This window comes from Ceratotherium simum, chromosome 14 (genome assembly GCF_057802395.1).
Source record: "Ceratotherium simum simum isolate JZ-2026a chromosome 14, ASM5780239v1, whole genome shotgun sequence".
Lineage (NCBI taxonomy): Eukaryota > Metazoa > Chordata > Mammalia > Perissodactyla > Rhinocerotidae > Ceratotherium > Ceratotherium simum.
In genome coordinates this window covers 16,704,297-16,723,804 of record NC_141913.1, presented here as the reverse complement: position 1 = coordinate 16,723,804, position 19,508 = coordinate 16,704,297, and the positions used below count along the sequence as shown (strand labels likewise).

Sequence of the window (19,508 nt, the reverse complement as noted above, 5' to 3'; positions counted from 1 at the left end):
TTACTCCTAGTTAGCTAATAATAATTCCCTTTGTAATTGGGCCTTTGTGTTGCCAGTAATATCAACTGGTGAAGGACTTACACATGCATATTGTGTTGAATGAAAGGAAAGAATTTTGGAGTATAGACCCGTTAGCCCCACAGTGTGAACATGTCTTTCATTTTCTAGACCTAGAATATCCAACACAGATATTCCTTAATAGCATTTTTAATCATTGCAAATAATAGAAGATAAAAGTATAACTTGATAACAAGCCAGGTTAAATTGCAGCCTCTTAGCCCTTACTCATCCTAATAAGTAGTCTTGGGGATAGCTGGTGGATGCCATAGCATATCTGCTAAGATCATGGACCCTGAGGCCAGACTGCCTGGGTTTAAGTTCTGACTCTACGAAGTATTGCTCTTTGATTCAGAGCAAAGTCACTTAAACTCTCTGGGTCTCATTTTTCTCATCTATAAATGGAAATAATAGTAATAATTGTTAAATTAAAGGAATTCATATCTGTAAGCACTTAGAACAAGTGTCTGAACACGGTAAGCACTAAAGAAGTGTTAGGTTGTTCGTTCTCGTGCTGCTGGTCTTCATTTCTTATAATTGCAAATTGAAATGAGTTAGGATAATCCTTAAATTTTAAAATTCATAAACATTTTAATGAAGAAAAAGGCAACATAAAACTGTTTCTATCCACTCTTCATTTTTATAGCAATTGTTATTGCATCAAAATATTTTTCTACCATCTTGTTCCTAAGATATCAAAGAAAAATCAAAAGTGAGCCTGGAGCTCATAAAGGTGCCTTTGGAGAAAGACAGAGTCTAGATCAGGGGGTGAAATTGAAACTGTCTTACAAAGTCCAAGGAGCAATGAATTAAGAAGACATGGGAAACTGGGAGTACCAAGCAGAGAAAAGAGTATTTATAAGGTACTATAAGCATTAATAATATTTCAAAATTGCCAGAAAATCTTAGAAGTAGAAAAAGAAAGCCTGTAACAATGGGAATACCACTGAAAACTGTATGGTTATGCATAGAAACTTCTAGAACCTTCTAGATAAACCAGAGAAGAAGCCTAAGGAAGAAGCTGTCCATTTGTCCATGGGTGCTTTATTTTAGGACTTTGGAAATACAAAGCCCATAAAATCATGATAATTAGAGAAAAGGAGATGCCTCATTATTGATATACCAATTATACTTGAAAAGCTTATAAAATGCATTACCCTAAGATAAAATCTGACTTCTGATTATGTTTGGATTTTAAATTTCAGAATTGTTTTAAATTGATAGGCAGTCATAAATAGTGTGAAATAATCGTAAACCATATATACTATTACATATTTATATTAGGTGATAGAAATAATTTAATGTATGAAATTATAGTTAACTCCCTAGTCTATTAAAGATATGATAGGTTTCAACTTTTCTGTCCATGTATGTTCCTTAACAGATGAAGGACTGAACCACGAATGCAAACTCTGCAGCCAGACCTTCGACTCCCCTGCCAAACTCCAATGCCACCTGATAGAGCACAGCTTCGAAGGGATGGGAGGCACCTTCAAGTGTCCTGTCTGCTTTACAGGTAGGAAGATTACTTCAGGAAAATTCTGGAGAATTTCATGTCCACATCGTGTCTTTCCTACCAAAGCCTACTTCCCACTGCTATGGCCTTTTACAGATATGACTTCAGTTCAATTTGGGGCGAAGACGTTTGGTTTCTGCTCATTAGCATTATTGATTGCAGCCTACTTAAGAGCTCAAATGGGCAGGAAGGTTAACTGTCAGGATGAACAAAAGGCATTTCAAGTTCTTTCAGAAGTTTGCACTTTTTCCATTTGGAAAACGACATCCATGCTTTGCTCAATTTTCTCCTCTTAGTGTTCAAAGATCACAAGGCAAAGACGGCCTGCCCAGAGCTGCTTTTTCGTCACAAGACTTGGGACCAAAAGTGCAGCCATGTTGTCAGCTCATGTCTGTTATTTCAACATGAAGAATTTTATAACATTCCCCATAAGAAATAAAAAGACATTATTAAAACCCTCCTGAAATTCTTTGAACTAGAGAACGGATTAGATGAGGCATTTATTTCCTGTGAAATTCAGTTTTAAAAATAGAAGTTGATATAAATTTATACTTTTACGAAGAAACTTAGTAGATGTTATAGTGTTATAGTTTTCAGCAGAGAAAAAAATGTAAATCAGAAACTATAATTTGAAGCCCATAGGGGTTGAAATACAATCACACACATTTCTGGTACTCCCCCAACAATGGCAAAGTTCTTTTGGAAAATCCTTTGTGATCATTTTGCATGTGTCTTAGATTTAGTGGTCAAGGCTCTCAAGGCTATGTTTCCTTCTCATTTGTCAGAAAAAGTGAAACAAAATAAAAATATATCCTTCTCTCAAAATTGACTCCTTTGTTTGCAGAGCAAAATTCCAAGCATTGATTATTAACTTTCACTGCATTCAGCCTATAGATTTCTGTCCTGTAATAAAATAAAAAGAGAGGGGCCGTGTTCATGGCACAGTTGGCACAAGTAGGACCTGAGTGTGTTGATGGCTCTGCCTTCATTTGCCTGTGACACTCCTTGGTTCAATAATTCCATCGGCCACTGCGTCTTTTGGAGCTATTGTTTTATTCTTCCAAATATGTATTTAAAAATACATAGTGTTATGTTTTTACCATAATGTAGTATTTATCCTAAGATATAGTGAGTCGGGAGTCTGAGTTCTTTATGAAAGCTCGTAATAAGTCTTCATAAGGAGGACTGGGTCGTAGGTCTCCTCATGATTAAGCCCCCTAATAAAATAGTTCTTTTGTGTTGTGGCCAGAAGCCTCGTAAAATGTGCTGAGTTATATGGAGATTAGTTGTAAATCTGTATAAAAATCCCATTTCTTTTTGTTGATGTAGGGAAGAGACAAAATGCATTAATCATGAACAGCCTGCGTTTTCTGTGCTGACAGACCTGAATTGTTTTAGTGTATCTTGAAGTAATTTTAGAAATAACAATTAAAAAAAAACAAAACAAACCCTTCCAATATAAAGCATGTTAGGTGGGGTAGGAAATCTGAGCAGTTTTTTAAGGTAATGAGAAATGTGATTAAAATGTATGACTCACAAGAACAATATTCTAATATTTTAGGTTGGCTGGCAATTAGAATAATTTTAATGATTAGACTGGAGTCAAAGTCAAATGCCAACATCTTTAATAAATCCTTTCCCTGCCTATACAGATTAATATTGTAGATACAAACTTTTTTAGGTCACAGTGCACCAGGCATCCATCAGAAGTCAGTTCTGCCAACCCAAACACTGCCTCTGGCATATACAATTTAATTATTAATAGTATGTCTCCTAGGTAAACTGTTACACAGTCTTAGGGCCTTGTTTTGTAGTCATTAAAATTGAACATGTTTATATTATTGAAACCCTTGCATTCGGTGTGTAGGCTGAGTTGATCTTAAAGTATCCAAAGAGAATTTACCTGCTGTTCTGTTTCACATTTATAGACAGCGCCCCAGAGTAGCTGTGGGATATAATTTTTAGCATTAACACATTTAAATAGAGAACTGTTTGCTAGCTATAACTTTAGGCAAATACAATAAACAGGGTGTTGGCATCTGTGATTTCTTAACCTGTGGGTTGCTGAGAAACAAGAGTCATTTCTGTTCAGAGAGTGCTGTGCATATGACGATTTTCGGCTTTATTTTTAAAAGATTTATAGGGAGCTGGGCCTCCGTAAACCTTTACTTTGGAGCTGTTTGGGTTGAATTAGGTGCTCGGTAAAGTGCATCTCAACAAAAGTCAGAGACCCAACCATACGCAAGTGTGACTCAGCTCTCCCCAGGTCCCTGGCAGTGGTCACACCCAGAAGGAGTCCCATTCAGTCTGCTCAGTCTGGGTCTGTTCCCAGGGAGTCATCGACTGAGGGCATTTCAGAAAGAAAATAACCCCAAGTTCACCATTCTTTTATCATTTCAGTGTTTGTTCAAGCAAACAAGTTGCAGCAGCATATTTTCTCTGCCCATGGACAAGAAGACAAGATCTATGACTGCACACAATGTCCACAGAAGTTTTTCTTCCAAACAGAGCTGCAGGTAATGTCCCCATGAGGAGGATGAGGATTGAACTCAGTTGCTCATCTTATGGGAAACAAGGGCTTTTTAAATCTGGATTCACAGTATCACTCACCTTGGGCCACCATGATGCTTTGTGTGTATTGGGGCAAAGGGAAAATTAGAGGCTGGATTAACAGGCACCAAAGTAATTTTGCCTCTGGCTGCTGTCAATCATAAAAAGAACTAGAACAGACCTATAATTGGACCTTCTGACCCAGTGTGATAGACTTAGGGGTCAGGTTTATTGGACTATGGGATCACTCACCTCGCTTGTCATGGCCCATTGTCCCAAATCCTGTTTTATTCATGTTCTGTTCCCACTGCGCTCCAAGCTGGATGGATATCCAGGTTATTGTTGTCCTGAGGGGCTTAAAATTGGAAGGGAGAAGGGGAGAGAAGAAAGAAGCTGTACTCTTGTCCAGTATGTGTTTCTTCTGCTTAATGGAATAGAATAATTCTTACTCAGTAATAGCCTTATAGTTGAAAATTTTGGCACCCAAAGACATTGGGTTTAGCCTTGAGTGTCCCACTAGCTAGGTGTGTGACTTTGCAGATATGGAGAAATGATAGACAAATGTAACACTTGCGGGGTTGTTGTTAGGTAAAAATGAAATAACAGGTCTGAATATAAGATATAAACTATAAAATATAATACAAATGTTTGGTTGGTTTAATTATTCTTAACAATAGACTGATAGTTAAAAATATGAATCAGAGACCTGGATTCTGTCCTAGAAATGTTACTTATTGTAAAAGGAAAAGATCTCTTGTGGGTTTTTTTAATTACTTCATCTGACAAATGGGTATAATACATATCATATTTTTCTGATGAAATGATATGAGTAACATATTTTCGTTAAATCTTGTTGGTGCCCTTGGAGGAGAATGGACTCGAACTCAAAATTATATTTTTATTATGAGCGTTATTATTAATAGTAAAATTATTTAGTCTAAAATGGAGGGTCCGGGGAGGAATTATTATTATTATTTTGTATTGAATCCCTTAAACAATTTGAAGAGGAGCTGATCTGATTGAAGCAGAGACTCAGAACCCCACCCACTCCTAAGTCTCCCATCCCATGCTGTGGACCCTGGGACAGCTTTGTACCTCCTTGGGTTCTGGGGAAGACAGATTTATGTGAATTATGTGTCAAAATAAGGAATTTACGGTTTACCCTCAGTTATCGTTCTATAAGTGAACAAATAGCAAATAAAGGGGGTGAAATAAAAAATATATGAAAAATCTTTGAGCCTATTTAATTGTCATAATGTGTCAGTGGACCAAAATTAAAGTCATTATCTTACTTTTTATCACTTCTAAATAGAGTTCTACTCTGTCACATCTGTTTGTGAATTGGATATAGAAGATAGATCAAGTTAGACTATGGTTTAAAAGTATGTATTATTAAAATAACCTAAATTTCTGTTTGAAGGTATATTCTTATTGCAATAGGTATCAAAGGATAAGTCATTTGGGTTTATGTTCTTGAAAAAAAGTTTGTAACAAAATTCCACTTTTGTGCTGTATTAATAGATTCTAATGCAACTAACCTGGTAGTAAGACTTCAATATCTTTCCTTAAAAGAACCCGACACTGTGGCAGTGGTAGCCTGTGGCCTATTGTAGAGCAGACAAAACTAAGCAATTAAACACATCCTTCAGGACTCCAGGTTTCTTTTATGGTGTATTTTAGGGTTTCATGGAACGTGCAGTATTCACTCTTTTCTAGAATTTGTATAGACCAGTGGTTCTCGAACTCTTTGACCTCGGGATGCCTTTACACTTAAAAATGACTGAGGACCACAAAGCGCTTTGATTTATGAGGGTTATTATCTATTGTTATTTCCATATTAGAAATCAAAATTGAGAAATGTTTTAAACACAGAATATGCAATCACGAATACTACTAGCTGTCAGAAAGATAATACCATCACTTGTCAAGTAGCCTCTAGAAAACCACTGTACACTCAGGAGATAATGACAGTGTCAAGGGCAAATAAGGTCATAAGGTTATTATGAAAATAGTCTTGACCTAACAGACCCCCTGAAAGGATCTAGGAGACCTCCAGTGGTCCCCGAGCCACACTTTGAGAACTGTTGGTATAGAAGATATAGTACAAAACATACAACTCTTTCTGAGTCTTTAAGATCTTGTGAGGTCAAACAGCTCTCAAAATATTTCTGACTCGTTCATTCTAGTTGTGATCTGGGCCAAAATAAGACTTATTTTATAATCCAAAGCTGTGAGCATCATTTTTCAATCTCATCACTCAGAATCATACATATTTGGTCTTGATATGAATACTCAGGCTTACTAATGTGCATCATTCCTTTGATGAGAATGGTATTTATAGTTACTATGTGATGATTATTACAAAGCTAATATCCACAGTCATTGGAATAACTATGTAGGTCTATTTTCTAAAATCTCTGGTAATAACAGTGGCTTTTAGTTTCAAGACATTAAGAAAAATGGATCAGGGTTAACATTACTTTTTCTAGTTTTGAGAGTGTTTTGATTTTTATATTTTAACCTTAGGGGTTCACAGTCCCGTGCATTTGCTTTCATTGCCCAAATTATCTTTACACCTGTGCTTAGAGGATGGAATTAATGTAGTTTTAAAATATTGATTTCTTTTATTTCCTATATAGAAAGTGGGCAAGATAAGTATCCAAACCATGATACAATTTTGTTAATTTCTAGAATGAGAGGGAAAATCGACTGAAATTAAGATGGCAATAAAAATAAGATCGGTAACCAAAATAATAACAGAGTAGAAAAATGAAGCCATTTTATCAGCCCACTGTAGTTCATGCCTTGGTATGTAAAATAATTTCACATTGTAAAATTGACACGACATACCACTGGAACTCATCTACTATTTTATGCCACTAAAGTTCAGAAAGAAGGACTTTTCACAAGACATTACAGAACTAAAGCCCAAGAACTAAAATCCTGTTGGAGCTTTGAAAGCATATAGTTTATTTGGCTCTTATATCAGAGAGAGAATAATAGGGTATGTTTAGGATGAGCATTCTAAAATTGCCTGGTAACATAACTATGGTGTATCTTTTAATGGTGCATAAATGATTTCATGACCGTAAAAGTAATTTACATCTCTTTCACTGTTTATACCCAGTTAAAAAACACAAAAGTATCTTTTTGTGGAGAGAAGTGCTTTGTTGGGTATAAAATTATATACCCAACACACACACACACACACGCAGGTGTGTTATTTTCATTGTTGCCTGCAAAGCCATTCAGAATTCAAATAATTCCCCATTATACACTGTCCATCTTCAAAAAATAAAAGACTCTGACCAATCAGCCTTTGGACATCACAGGCCACAATTCCTTTTAGAATTAAAAACTTCTTTTTTTATGGAACACTCAATCTAGGACACAGCTTTTGCCAGTGTGGAAGTGGCGTTCTTCACATGACCCGTAAATCTTTCTGACCAAAAGTTCTAAATGCCAGTCCAGAGATATATAATGTATAATTCTTAGCAGGATGTAGTCTTTTTCTTTTGATAGAGTTTTTCCCCCATTTTTGCAAGGAATTCTAATATACTTCAAAGGCCACCTAGCATGCTAGGGAAGATGTGCTTTGGAATAGGAGTGCATTATTTCAACTCAATGAACATTTTGTTATTTTAAAAGCAAATGAATAAGTTGAATGTTTCACATGTTTTCCTAATAGACCTCAAAACTTTTTCTGCAGAATTTAAGGAAGCTGCTTTGAGAGAGGGATGGTGTGGTCCAAGAATAATATCCTACAATGCATATTTGTATCCATAGTGGTTTGTACAGGTGTGAGCAAGTGGTGTGTTTGTAAAAATCCTGTTGAATAGGCCACTTTCTTTCAATACAGTAATTATTGTTTAATTGGTGCCTCTAGAAAAGCTGCAATTCAATGGCAGTGATTAAATCATCCTCTTCCAATGTGTCCTCATAGAAAGTTCCACCAGGCAACATGTTTTGAATTTAATGGACATAGAGAGAATTCTAGCAGTAGGAGAGGGAATTGGCCTAGATGAACTCTAGGCTCTGAGATTCTGGTATTTCAATTCCTTTTGAATCAAAGATTATTTTGATACTTAGCCCTTCCCTTCATTAATTCATGAATGCAGTGTTTTCCACATTCAAAATACAATAATCATTTGACATTCTAAGGGATACAACAAGATTTTCAGATATCACAAGTTTAAATATGTAATTGTCTCTACAGCTGTTTGATTTTCTTCTCAAATCCCTTTCCCACTAAATCACCTGATTTTGATGCACATTTTTTACAGCTTAACTAATGCTCAAGTTTTATGGTCCTATTTCTGAAAGAAAAATGAATTACTATATATGGGCTGGGACGTATAAGACAACAATACATCAGGGGCCGGCCCGGTGGTGCAAGTGGTTGGGTGCGCGCACTCCGCTGCAGCGGCCCGGGGTTCACCGGTTCGGATCCCGGGCGCTCACCGATGCACCGTTTGGCAAGCCATGCTGTGGCAGGCGTCCCATATCAAGTGGAGGAAGATGGGCACGGATGTTAGCCCAGGGCGAGTCTCCCTCAGCAAAAAAAAGAGGAGGATTGGCGGATGTTAGCTCAGGGCCGAGCTTCCTCACAAAAAAAAAAGACAATACATCGTTGAAATGTGGCTGAGAGCGGCTCCCTGGGTCACTCGCTAACTTAGCTACTTTCGTAAACTAGCCTTTTAATAAATGTAATACAAATTTATGTCTCAAATTATTAAATAATATGTGATGAGACATTTAAGAGTCCTTGTTAATAGTCAAAATCACAAGTGCTATACTATATAGTACTATCATCCTAGTGCCGTTATTAAGTAAGAAAATACATTTATTAATTTAAAATATTTATAAAAATATAATTTCATCATTTTAAATTCACCATGGTCCCAAGCACTCTATGACATATCAAAAATAATTAGAAATACATTGTATTTACAGCCTACTAGAAAAGATAAGATATGCATATGATTAACTATGATATGAGGTAATATGTAATCAGCTGTTGTAAGTATCCCAAGAGAAGATGTTTATCTTCTGGCTGGGAGAATCAAGAAAGCCATCATGTGGGAGGCATTCAAGCTGGTTTCAAAGGATGGATATGGTTCCAGTATCTGTGGATGTGGGAGAGTTAGCCATCCATAAAATCTCAAATGATTAATGGTTTTAAAGAAATAGTTTTTGTGGGTTTTTTCATTTGTTTTACTTTGCTTTGAATTCTCTACAGGCAGCTTAGTATAAGGGAAAGGGCATGAGTGGCAGAGAAGAATCACCCGAGTTTGATTTTGGTTACTGCCACTTGTAAGCTGTTGGCTCCGAGCTTCAGTTTCATCATCTGTAAAATGGGCATGCAGGAGATGACACAGCATCATGCCTAACTCCCAGGGTCCTGGTGAGAGTGCAGGGGAGTAGCTGATACAGAGTGCTCAGGGCAGAGTGTGGAAGGGAACAGGCCCTGAGAGAACACGGTTGCCTGGCCCTCTCCCTGCTCCCTAATGCTGACCCGAGAAAACAAAATCAAGATTCATCATTACCTGGAAATAAAATCTCTGTTCCACACATGTCAGAATTTTCTTTAGTTCTCTGTTCTAGTTCACTGGAATAATTTCCCAATTAATCATACCTTGACATAGTTTCATGTTAATTGGTTTTTAGGTAAAAATTCTTATTTTTAAACATTCATCTTTTTCAAGCAATTAAAGAGACTTGGGCTTCTCTTTTTTTTTTTTCTTTTTTCCTTTTGGCATATAATTATAAAACTAAATATTTGTATTTGCTTTCAGAAATGTATTTCGAAACAACCTGACCCTTCTCCTCCCTCCCCCAAATTAAGGACGGGTGGCCAAAACAAAAAGTTTTATCTTGCCCCTCCATAAAAGACAAGATAGGATCTGGGTGTGGTGCGGGGAAAGGGTTATTTTAGTTTGTTTTCATATTTTTCTCCAAGTCAGGCTGAAGTCCTCTTTTGCAAACAGGAGCAATGGAAAAGTGTGTGTTGCTACTCACAGCACATCTAGAAGAAGTGCCTTTAAAGCTATTTTGCCCCCCTACTTATCTATTTCCAACTTTTCTACATTTTTTAATTGTTTTGTTTTTATTTCTAACAGAGCTTGAAATTTCTTTCATTATCCCCACTCCCAACTATAAGACTCAAAACCCTGTCCTGCCTTGCCTCTCATCGTGTGGTCCTCCTTTGGGACCCCCAGATTGGAAAGATTTGCCCATCCCCATGTCTGGGCTTGCATAGCTCAGTTCCATATTGATCATTTTGGAGGACAGTGTAGGGGGCGTATTTTCTGCCTCTTCCTAGGTGGTCTGTGCCTTGTACCTTAGCTCTCCATTTCATTAGACCCACTGGACCTCTGTGTATATCCTGTTCTTAGGGCTAAAATTGCAGCCCTAAACACATCGAATAGACTCAGGTTTGCAGGAGTATAAATTGTGTCAAGTGAGCATGTGGTTCTGGAACTGGTCCGTTTCTACACTGCCTCATTTCTCTGCTTTGTGGGCCTGCGGGGCTTTGAAGTAAATTGGTGCTGCAGCAACTTCCACTTAATTTGCTCAGTGGTTAAATTGATCTATCTCTTTTATTTGATCGGATCTCCAGGAACCGAATCATTTGCATTGATTTATTGATTGGTGCTATGTTTTCACCATTACTTTTGATCACTTTCAGCTGTTAATATTGGATAATTCAATCAGGATTGATTGGCCTTACCATTGAAGGCAGAAAGTTAATCATATAGGACAAAGAAATAAGACATGGCTAACCTCAGTTTGACTGTTATTCATTCATTCTCTCTCTTCCTCCTCCCCTCTCTCTTCTTATCATCTATGCAGTAGCACAAAACTAGGGTTTTGCTTGAGCCAAGAGGAGAGTTTAAAATTTTATAGCATTTAATGCATCTAAAGATGAGGTAGCTTTATTTGGCTTTTTCATAAAACTGCATCTAGAAATTAAGCAAGCCTACAGAAAGATAGATAAGCATGATTGTCACAAAGAGCTCATTTGGACTAAATGAGTAAATGCATTTTCAATTATCCGTTTTGTACCAATAAATGCCTAATCTGTGTGGGCATGCTTGGAGGCACAACCTGGGCTCACCTTTTTCAAAATTTGGCCCTCACTGCTTCACCATGTGTCCTGATAGTCAAATTTTCAAGAATCAAGTGGTTAATATGACTGAAGTAAGGGCAGCAAAGGAAATTGCAGTAAACTAAAACCACTTGATTTACATTTGAATCGTTTCTACAGCACCCCAGCTCAGTTTTTAAAAATTCTCCATCCATTAATTTCTTGATGTTCATATCGATGGCTGGTTTTCGCTATTAAAAGATGGAGCACCACCTCCTCATTCTAGGACTCATTCCCTCCTCCAACAGCCCTGTTGTTAGCGATCTGCCATTACATTATTTTTTGTCTGGCCCAGAGTTGACAACAGATGGCCATCTCCGAACTGCCATCAGTGCGACTTTATGGAGCATCCAGCTAGGGTGTACTGAAGAGCACTGTGGCCAGTTCTGCAGCCTCCTCCCTCTCCACCCCCTGGAAATGTTCATCACCTCTGCCACATTCTGCTTTGGCTGGGCTTTGCTGGCCCTGCTGTCTTCTCTGTCGCCAAGACAGCCTGCTGCCACAGCACCAGAAGATCTGCCTCCATTAGGAAGGAGACACTGCAGGCGTGATTGTCCCGTAAAGACAGAGCTCTGTCTCAGCACCTTTGCAATCAGATCCTTTGGAGAGAGCTGGAAATCCAAATTTCTAGAACATTCTGCACTCCAGAGAGGCACGTTGAATTCCTACATGTGTTTCTATTTTAGATGTTTGTGCCACACATGGATCAGTTTCCTCACATTAGCAGAGACAAAATGCCAAGAATAGACCCTTTGTGTTTACAAACTTTTATCTTTTATTGGAAAACACCACTTCCATATCCAACTGTGGTGACAGAGTGAGAGAGATGGTAATCATGGACTTCAACTATAAATCCCCTGAAATGAGCAAAGAATTCAGTCCAGCATCTTCTGATCCATCGATGTGGCGATCCCTTGGACAGCCGCGTGAAATGAGCTGTTGCTGTGCATTTGGAGAAAGATTGATAGGCTGCTCTTGATCGAGTTTGCTAAGGCAAGGCAGCTTCAGAGCCACGCGTGTATTTTAAGAGGAATTCACATTTGTATCCTTTATTGTTATATTTGCAGCGAATCTACAGCTCGTAACAGGCTCTGCCCTGCAGCTATGAAGGAGTAAGTTCCCTTATTGGAGAGAGAGCAGTGTTCTGTAAAAGCCTGAGATGTGGCGAGTGAGATGAATAGTGCTTAAAAGCAGTGCTCGCGGTGCTGTCATTTAGAACAGCAACTCTGAGACTTTAAACGAGAGTGAAAGGCAGGGTAAACGAGAGTCCTTTAAAAGTGGAGAAATTTTAAACTGCCTAAAATAACAGGCTTCCTTCATTGATAACTTCATTGAATGAGTGCGTGGGGGAACTAACTGGGCAGAAAGTGCTTTCCAGTAAGAGGAGGAGAAAGTTTGCAAAAGGGAGGCTTTTCCCTTGTTCCCAGTGTGTCTGGGAGGCTGGTGTCTTTCTTTTGTGGTCCCCTCTTGCTTTGATGTGGCTCCTCAGCTGGCAGAAGACCATCTCTCACTGGAAACCCGAATCGCCCGTAAAAGGCTTCCTTTTTCACATTGCCAAAACTTAATTTTATAATTATCTGACTTACACCACTGGGCACATCTGCTAAGATGGTGTGTGCCTTCTAGACACATAAAAGGCTACTGTGATACCATTAAATATCAGCAGTGTGCTTTGCTGTGCTTTGAGTTTATAAGGGTGAAAGGTGATTGTGCAGGAAAATAGAACAGTCTATTTGCTGTGAGCCAGGCACTAAGACCTCACTCCCATACTCAGTTATAATTCATGACAGTACTGGTGGGAAGCCCTCATCCCTCTGTGGAGTTAATGCATCGCCACTGAAGCCTGCTGAGAGCACCCTGCGTCCCTGCCCACCATCTGTGCCTTCCCTTGCAAGCTTCCTCTCTCTCTCTCTCTCCCCCCCCCCCCACTCACTCTTTCCTGAGATCTCTTGGTATTAATATTGTCGGGCTACTACTGCTTTGTAAAGGTGGCTCTCCAAAACGGGATTGTCATTTAACTCGGGGAAGAGCTGGAAGGAACACATTACAGTGTTGTTTAATGTCTCATTCAGAAAACGTCGATTAGAAAATGGACAGGGAAGCTGGAATTGCCTTAAACCAGTCGCAGACTCTGGGAGCCGAGGATGCGCTGCCAATCGCCAATTAGTAAGAGGCACCCATGGTCTGAGCGTGGTGGGAGGCCAGGGATGCAACACAAGGTGTACATTACGATTCAGGTTAATCCTCTTCTGAACCTGAGTTCAGAGTCCAGAGTCAAATCTGAGAAATGGTTGCCCGCTCTGTCCAGCGGCTTGGCCCAGCCAGTGGTGTGAGTGCCAAGCCAGTCCCCACACACTGCCCCATCTGTGATGTGATGCCGCCCACTCTGAGGACCAGAGCTAATTGCCTCGGGGGGCTGCCCAAGCCTCAGCTCAAAAGGATCAAACCCTGGGCTTTACAGAACGCCACTTAAAATAACTGTGGTGATTTGTGTGGTGCAAGCCACCTTCTGAAGTGCAATGAGCCTCAGAGATGGCCAAACTCACTGCAGCCCAGAGCTGGCAGAGGTTTGTCCCCTCCTTGTCCTGTTCCCTCTGTGTTCCTACCCTCCCCACTTCCACTCTCCACCCCTGCACTGCTGGGAGCCCAGAGGGGGAAGGACAGGAGGACTCTGTGTTACAGCAAAAGATGAAACTGCTCCTCCTTGCTCACAGCTGACCCAAGATTAATTTGTAATATTTCACAATATGTGCTCTTAACATAGTCTGTTGTTAGTACTCCTTTTATAAAGATAAATCAAATCCAGGCCTGAAATACCAGTGTATGAATTTAACAGATGTGATGCCATAGGGGACCTACTGTGTTATAAACTGCAGAAATGGCCTTTTTATGCTTCAGACTCGGGCTTATTCCAAAGAGGCTTTAGAACTACAGCGGCGAGGTGAGAGGTCGCACATTAAGACAGTAGCACCCACACGTAATTCAGCCTTGTGTGTAATTGGTTCAAAATCTCATCCTGATGTCTGGGTGGTGTTAGTCACCTCGTCTCGCTCACCCTCCAAAGGAAAAGTAGGACAAGAATGGCTGTGCTTGCTGTCCAGGTTTTCTGGGGTGAAAGATCACTTTGAGATGACACAGCTGAGTAGTCAGCCTGAAATCCTGGTTGGTATTTTATTAATTTTGCACCAAGATAAATCCTGAAATTCTGACAAACTCCATGACAGGTGAAATTCCTTCTTGCAGAATCTGCTCAGCAAGAGGCTGCTCATTTCGTTCTGTTCCGAGGCAGGCAACAGGAGGGCAGCTTTATAATCAGCCCTCAAAGGACCCCCAGCCGCCCCAGAGTCTCGGGCTGATTGAATAACTCCTGGGCCTCTTCCCCTAGGCCTCCATCAGCGGGGGTCCTGTGGAAAGCAATCTCCCGCAGACTGGCACTGAAGTGAGCTTTAAACCGCCATTTTCTGCTCTCCAGAGGAGCCTGGAGTACTAAAAGATAGATGGACTGCAGATATTTTATGAGAAACTGTCAGAAGAAGAGCAGAGTAAATGTTTTTTTTTTCTTCTTCTTTGAGTCACACACTACATCACTGTTGAATTTCTCCCAGAATCTTTTACATTTAAAGTAAGAAATTAATTGGTTGCTAACCTTTAATTCCCCCTCCCTCTTCGTTGTCTTCCTCCTTTATTTTTTTCTTAAATATTCACACAGAGACCCTTTGCTTAACCACAGTTGCAGAAAATCAGTACCATTTGCAATGAAATATTTATAATGACAGAATGAAAAATTGGATTCATTTTCTGGACTGTAGCCGAACAGTCTGCAACTTTGTGCAGCATTGTTTAGCATCCCTCATTCCTCCCTTTCATTGGAGTCTTTTTTGAAAACATGTCACAGGTACTCTTACCTGTGCTTTGGAGGGGTGCCTACCAAAACACAGAACCCATTTCTACTCTTCTTAAAAAAATGGAGGAGAGAAGAGCATACTTTTGTTTGTGCTGCCATGTGGAAGGGCACTGGGCTGTGGCCCACAAAAAGGTGCATGATGTGAACCTGGTCAAAAGGCAGTGTTCACTCTGTAGGGAAGAGCTGGGAGAAGTTTATAAGGAATACAGGAGACAGGCTGGTCTGCACTTTGTAGCGGAGTACAAATAGCAATCAGCACGCCATCGTGTCTGGGGGCAGATTTATAAGGGGAAATGGGAAGGCAGACCTGAGGTGTGTAAATATACATTGAAAATCAGAGATCACCTTTTTTTCCTTTAGTATTTGCTATGTAGGCCTCACTTTCCACGTGACCCTCCTAGTCAGAGCAGCTTTCTCTCTAACCAGGGTTGATTATTGAGTTTTTTAAGAAATGAAAGACAAAAGGATTTTTCTAGGACAGTCCAGCGGCATATTTCAAACAAGTCCGCCTCACAAGTGCAAAGCCGCAACAATCCATTCATTCTCATTACAGGTGGATCTGTGGCAAGATGCCCATGAAGTAAATTTCAGTCTACCAAATAAGTTTTCACTTACCACTCCACAGACAGGCCAAAAGAGCCTCCCTTTTCTCCTCTTCCACCATAGGAGAGTAACCGGGGATTCCACCCCCATGGAGGGGCCTTCTCAGGCTGCCTTTCAGTCCTCTGAGTTAACCTCTCACTTGTCCCCTTTTGGAGCACTGGGTTTCATTACTTAGCATTGTTTTCTTTTGGTGGTTTTTCAAAAGTGAAAAGAGTTCGGGTAGATTTAAGCATGACTAAAAATAGTCTGAAGCTCAGACCTTCCGGTTTCATTCACTGAATTTGCATCATGCATTGCCAACTCCACAAGATCAATAATCCATATTTTATTGTATAATGAAGGCTGCCTGTAATTGAATTAACTCCCTCATTCCATCTGATTAGTCCTATTTTATTCATGGAGAAGAAAAATAATACAAACTTACCTTCACCCATATATTGCATTATGTGAATGTAAAAAAGCTTTTAGCACCATAAAACAAATGTATGAGGATGAAAGAGAATTAATTTCAATATTTGTTTATCCTAGGAATAATATGAATCACATCACACAGCATTTTTTTTGTGACAACTATAATGTTGCCATCTCTTGTGTCAGTCCATCCTGTAGTCAACGTAGTATCCTATGACAGATCTCTCTTCTGACCAACAGCAAGAACCCCACTCCAAAATTTTGAAAAATATCTGGAGGGGCCGGCCTGGTGGCGTAGTGGTTAAGTTCGTGTGCTCCACTTCGGTGGCCCGGGGTTTGCATGTTCGGATCCCAGGCACAGACCTAGGCACCGCTTATCAAGCCATGCTGTGGCGGCATCCCATATACGAAAAATAGAGGAGGATGGGCATGGATGGTAGCTCAGGGCCAATCTTCCTTAGCAAAAAAAATATATATATATTTCCTTCTGAAAAAATATCTGGGATAAACAGTCTTCTGTTATCACCGTTGGAGAGATTCACCTTAAGAGATTTCACCCCAAGATCATTTCCTCTTATCCATCCCTGGGTTTCCATTTTCACAATTTTTGAATGCTTACTCTATTCTCTTAGAAGCAAAACCTTAGCACAGATATGAGCTTGGGTGATGAGAAACACTGAACAGGGAAAGAGTCGTTCATTATTGGGTTCTCCCAAGATTGCAATGCAGAGTACAACCTGTGTGTGACACCTACTTTCTCAGAGGTTTGGAGTTTTATACAGGCTTCTAGATTGTCTTTGCATTGCATTCCAAAAAAATGATTTTGAGAAGTGTGCTGACAGTTCAGCATGAAATGATGTGTGTTCTGACACAAACTGTATTGTAGCTAGGAATCTAGCCTGAAGTGATTTTACTGTAGCATTTCTTTGATTCTTTGGTTCAGGGGAGAAGAAGAATTTTCCTTAAAAGTGTGTGTTTTAGGATGTGACAATAACTTCTCTCCAGTGCTGTGCATGGATTCAGCAGATTGTTTCCACTTAGCCCATATAATTGCTTTCTTTCTTGAGGACCGAGGTTAAGGGGAAAAAATTTTTCACGTTAGTTTTTCAACAACTTACATGAATCTGAAATATATACCCAAGTAAATGGGAACTGTAATAGTGGTGTGTTCAGAATCCATCTTCTTTGCAGACCAGGAAAGGAACACTGAAAAGCGTTCGTTTAGGTACTGCCAGATGTGTTTCTGCATGTGAGGTGGATGCCGAACCACTTTGAATGATTTTCAGTGTTATTAAGCAGACTCACAGGAGCAACAGGCCTCATGACAGAAATGAAGAGCCATGTGGCAGAAGTCCTTGGTGACGGGAAGTTGCACAGCAAACCACGTCGTCAGAAAGAGAAACGCCCAAATGCAGACTTTATTGGAACATCTGAGTTAACAACTCTCTGGGAATATTTCTCTTCCTCTTGTCCAGCTCCTTCTGTGTTGTGGCTGGTTTGCATTTGTTTTGAAGTGCCAGGCGGTTTAATGAAGTTATGCTTTTATAAATTTTGCAACACTGAAGCAAGCATGAGGGCTTTAAATTAGAATAAGTGCCACTTCTGTATGGCAGGTTCCTTTGAGGACTGATTAGAATGAGGCCTCCCGTCGCCCGGCCCTTTATGCGTGGCAGTGTTGCTATGTGTACTTGTTTATAGCCCACCTTTGAATTTGCATGAGTATGCACCATGCCTGCTGCCTGGCCCTCTGTTAGTCAAAGCTGTCTTTCTTCCAGGATCATGTTAAATACTTCACTTTAAAGAGTTATTTTTTTCAATTATATGGCTTTATCATAATGAATTAAAATTAACTTGGAGTAGCAAATTATATAAGGATGTGAGGGTTATAGATTACTCTCACCATAGCTACAGCACATCTTTATGTGGGGGAATTAAAGGGCTGCCTTTCTAGTAGCTCTGTGCACCGTGAGGGGCGGGGACACTATCCCACAGAGACCTAGGAGCAATGCCAGAAAAGGTGCCCCGGAAGTGGAGGAGAAGGGCAGTTTAAGGGAGGGTTTCTGAAACCAGTAGAGGCTCTTCTTGGCTGGCTGGAGAGTAGGGGGCAGCTCTACCATTTTAAGACCTGAAAGATTCTGAGACAAGTGGAGATGATGGACAAGAGAGAATACAAATACATCTTGAGACATGACAAGTTTCAGTATAGGGTAAGAGATACACTTAAGCATTCCTGATTTCTTCTCTTTGTGCCTGTGTGAACTGGCTGATAAACAGGGATGATTTCAGGGGATGAAGAGGCAAGAGATTATTAAAGAAAAGGGACTTGAAACTTTCTACATGCAGGGAAAGGGGAAAGGAAAGAAAGCAAGCAAGTAAAAAAAGAACACCAAACTTGAGTGCAGAAATTTTATCTCCTCTCTCCAAACCAGGATTTTTTTTTTTTTAATTTAAAGTGAGATACACCCAAATAGATTTGAGCCTGTGAAATATTTGTACTTTAAAAAGACTTAGAATTTAAAACAAGGGCTACTTGGAGGCTCCTTCTAATTGCATTCTTCATGCAGGAGCATGAGTCCTGAGGGACAGAAAAATCAAAGGCAAACACGAAGGATCTTACCTGTAGAACCCATGCATGTATGTAACTCTTTCCCCCTTTCCACAGCACATGCTCACGTGCTTAGGCATGGATATGCACATGTGCATGCATGCGTGCGTGTGCACCCACACACACTCACTCATACTTAACACAGTTCAATTATGTAAATCAATACATTGTCCTTTCACAGTTTTATTCTTTTTATGTATATTTACTAAAGCAAATGCCCTAGTAGACATGCATTTGGTTGCTTACAATGGGGAAAGATTTTTTTATAATGATTTATAACATGTTTGACTTACTCGAGTGAGTTTACCTCCTAGAGAGTATGGCACTATTTTTAATAAAAGAAATAATACGCTATAAGAAAGTGGCATTTCGTTTGCTTTTTGCCAAAGTTCAATAAACTATTTTTCATAATTATTGGAATTTGGTTGAAGGGAATCCTTGTTCATATCAAGTGGAAAAGCAGAAAGTCCTTGCTCCCTCCTTCTCCCTACAAAGGTTACCCTTTGAATATAAATTACAACGCCTTGTGCTTCTCCCATTCTAATCAGATGACCTTTTGAATCTAGTGGACCAGAGTTTAAATCCTAAGCCTGCCAGTCAGTTTCTAAATCAATGCCCTGTTCCAACAGCTTCCAGGTACATAACTTTAAATTTCAATGGATTTCAAAACAGAAGGGAAATAAGTAATGCTGGTTGAATCTTGCAGCTGATGTAA

At 39.6% G+C, this 19,508-nt stretch overlaps 1 protein-coding gene across 6 annotated transcripts in view; it reads left to right on the top strand.

Moving 5' to 3' along the window:
* The window catches only part of ZNF521 (zinc finger protein 521), a 276,035-nt gene that overhangs the window by 245,758 nt on the left and 10,769 nt on the right, over nucleotides 1–19,508 (top strand). For all 6 annotated transcript variants that reach the window (XM_087439087.1, XM_014780260.2, XM_014780259.2 and 3 more), the window contains 2 exons: nucleotides 1,442–1,573; nucleotides 3,974–4,089. In XM_087439087.1, coding sequence (XP_087295213.1) covers nucleotides 1,442–1,573; nucleotides 3,974–4,089 — 248 coding nt within the window. The remainder of the gene's footprint in view (nucleotides 1–1,441; nucleotides 1,574–3,973; nucleotides 4,090–19,508) is intronic.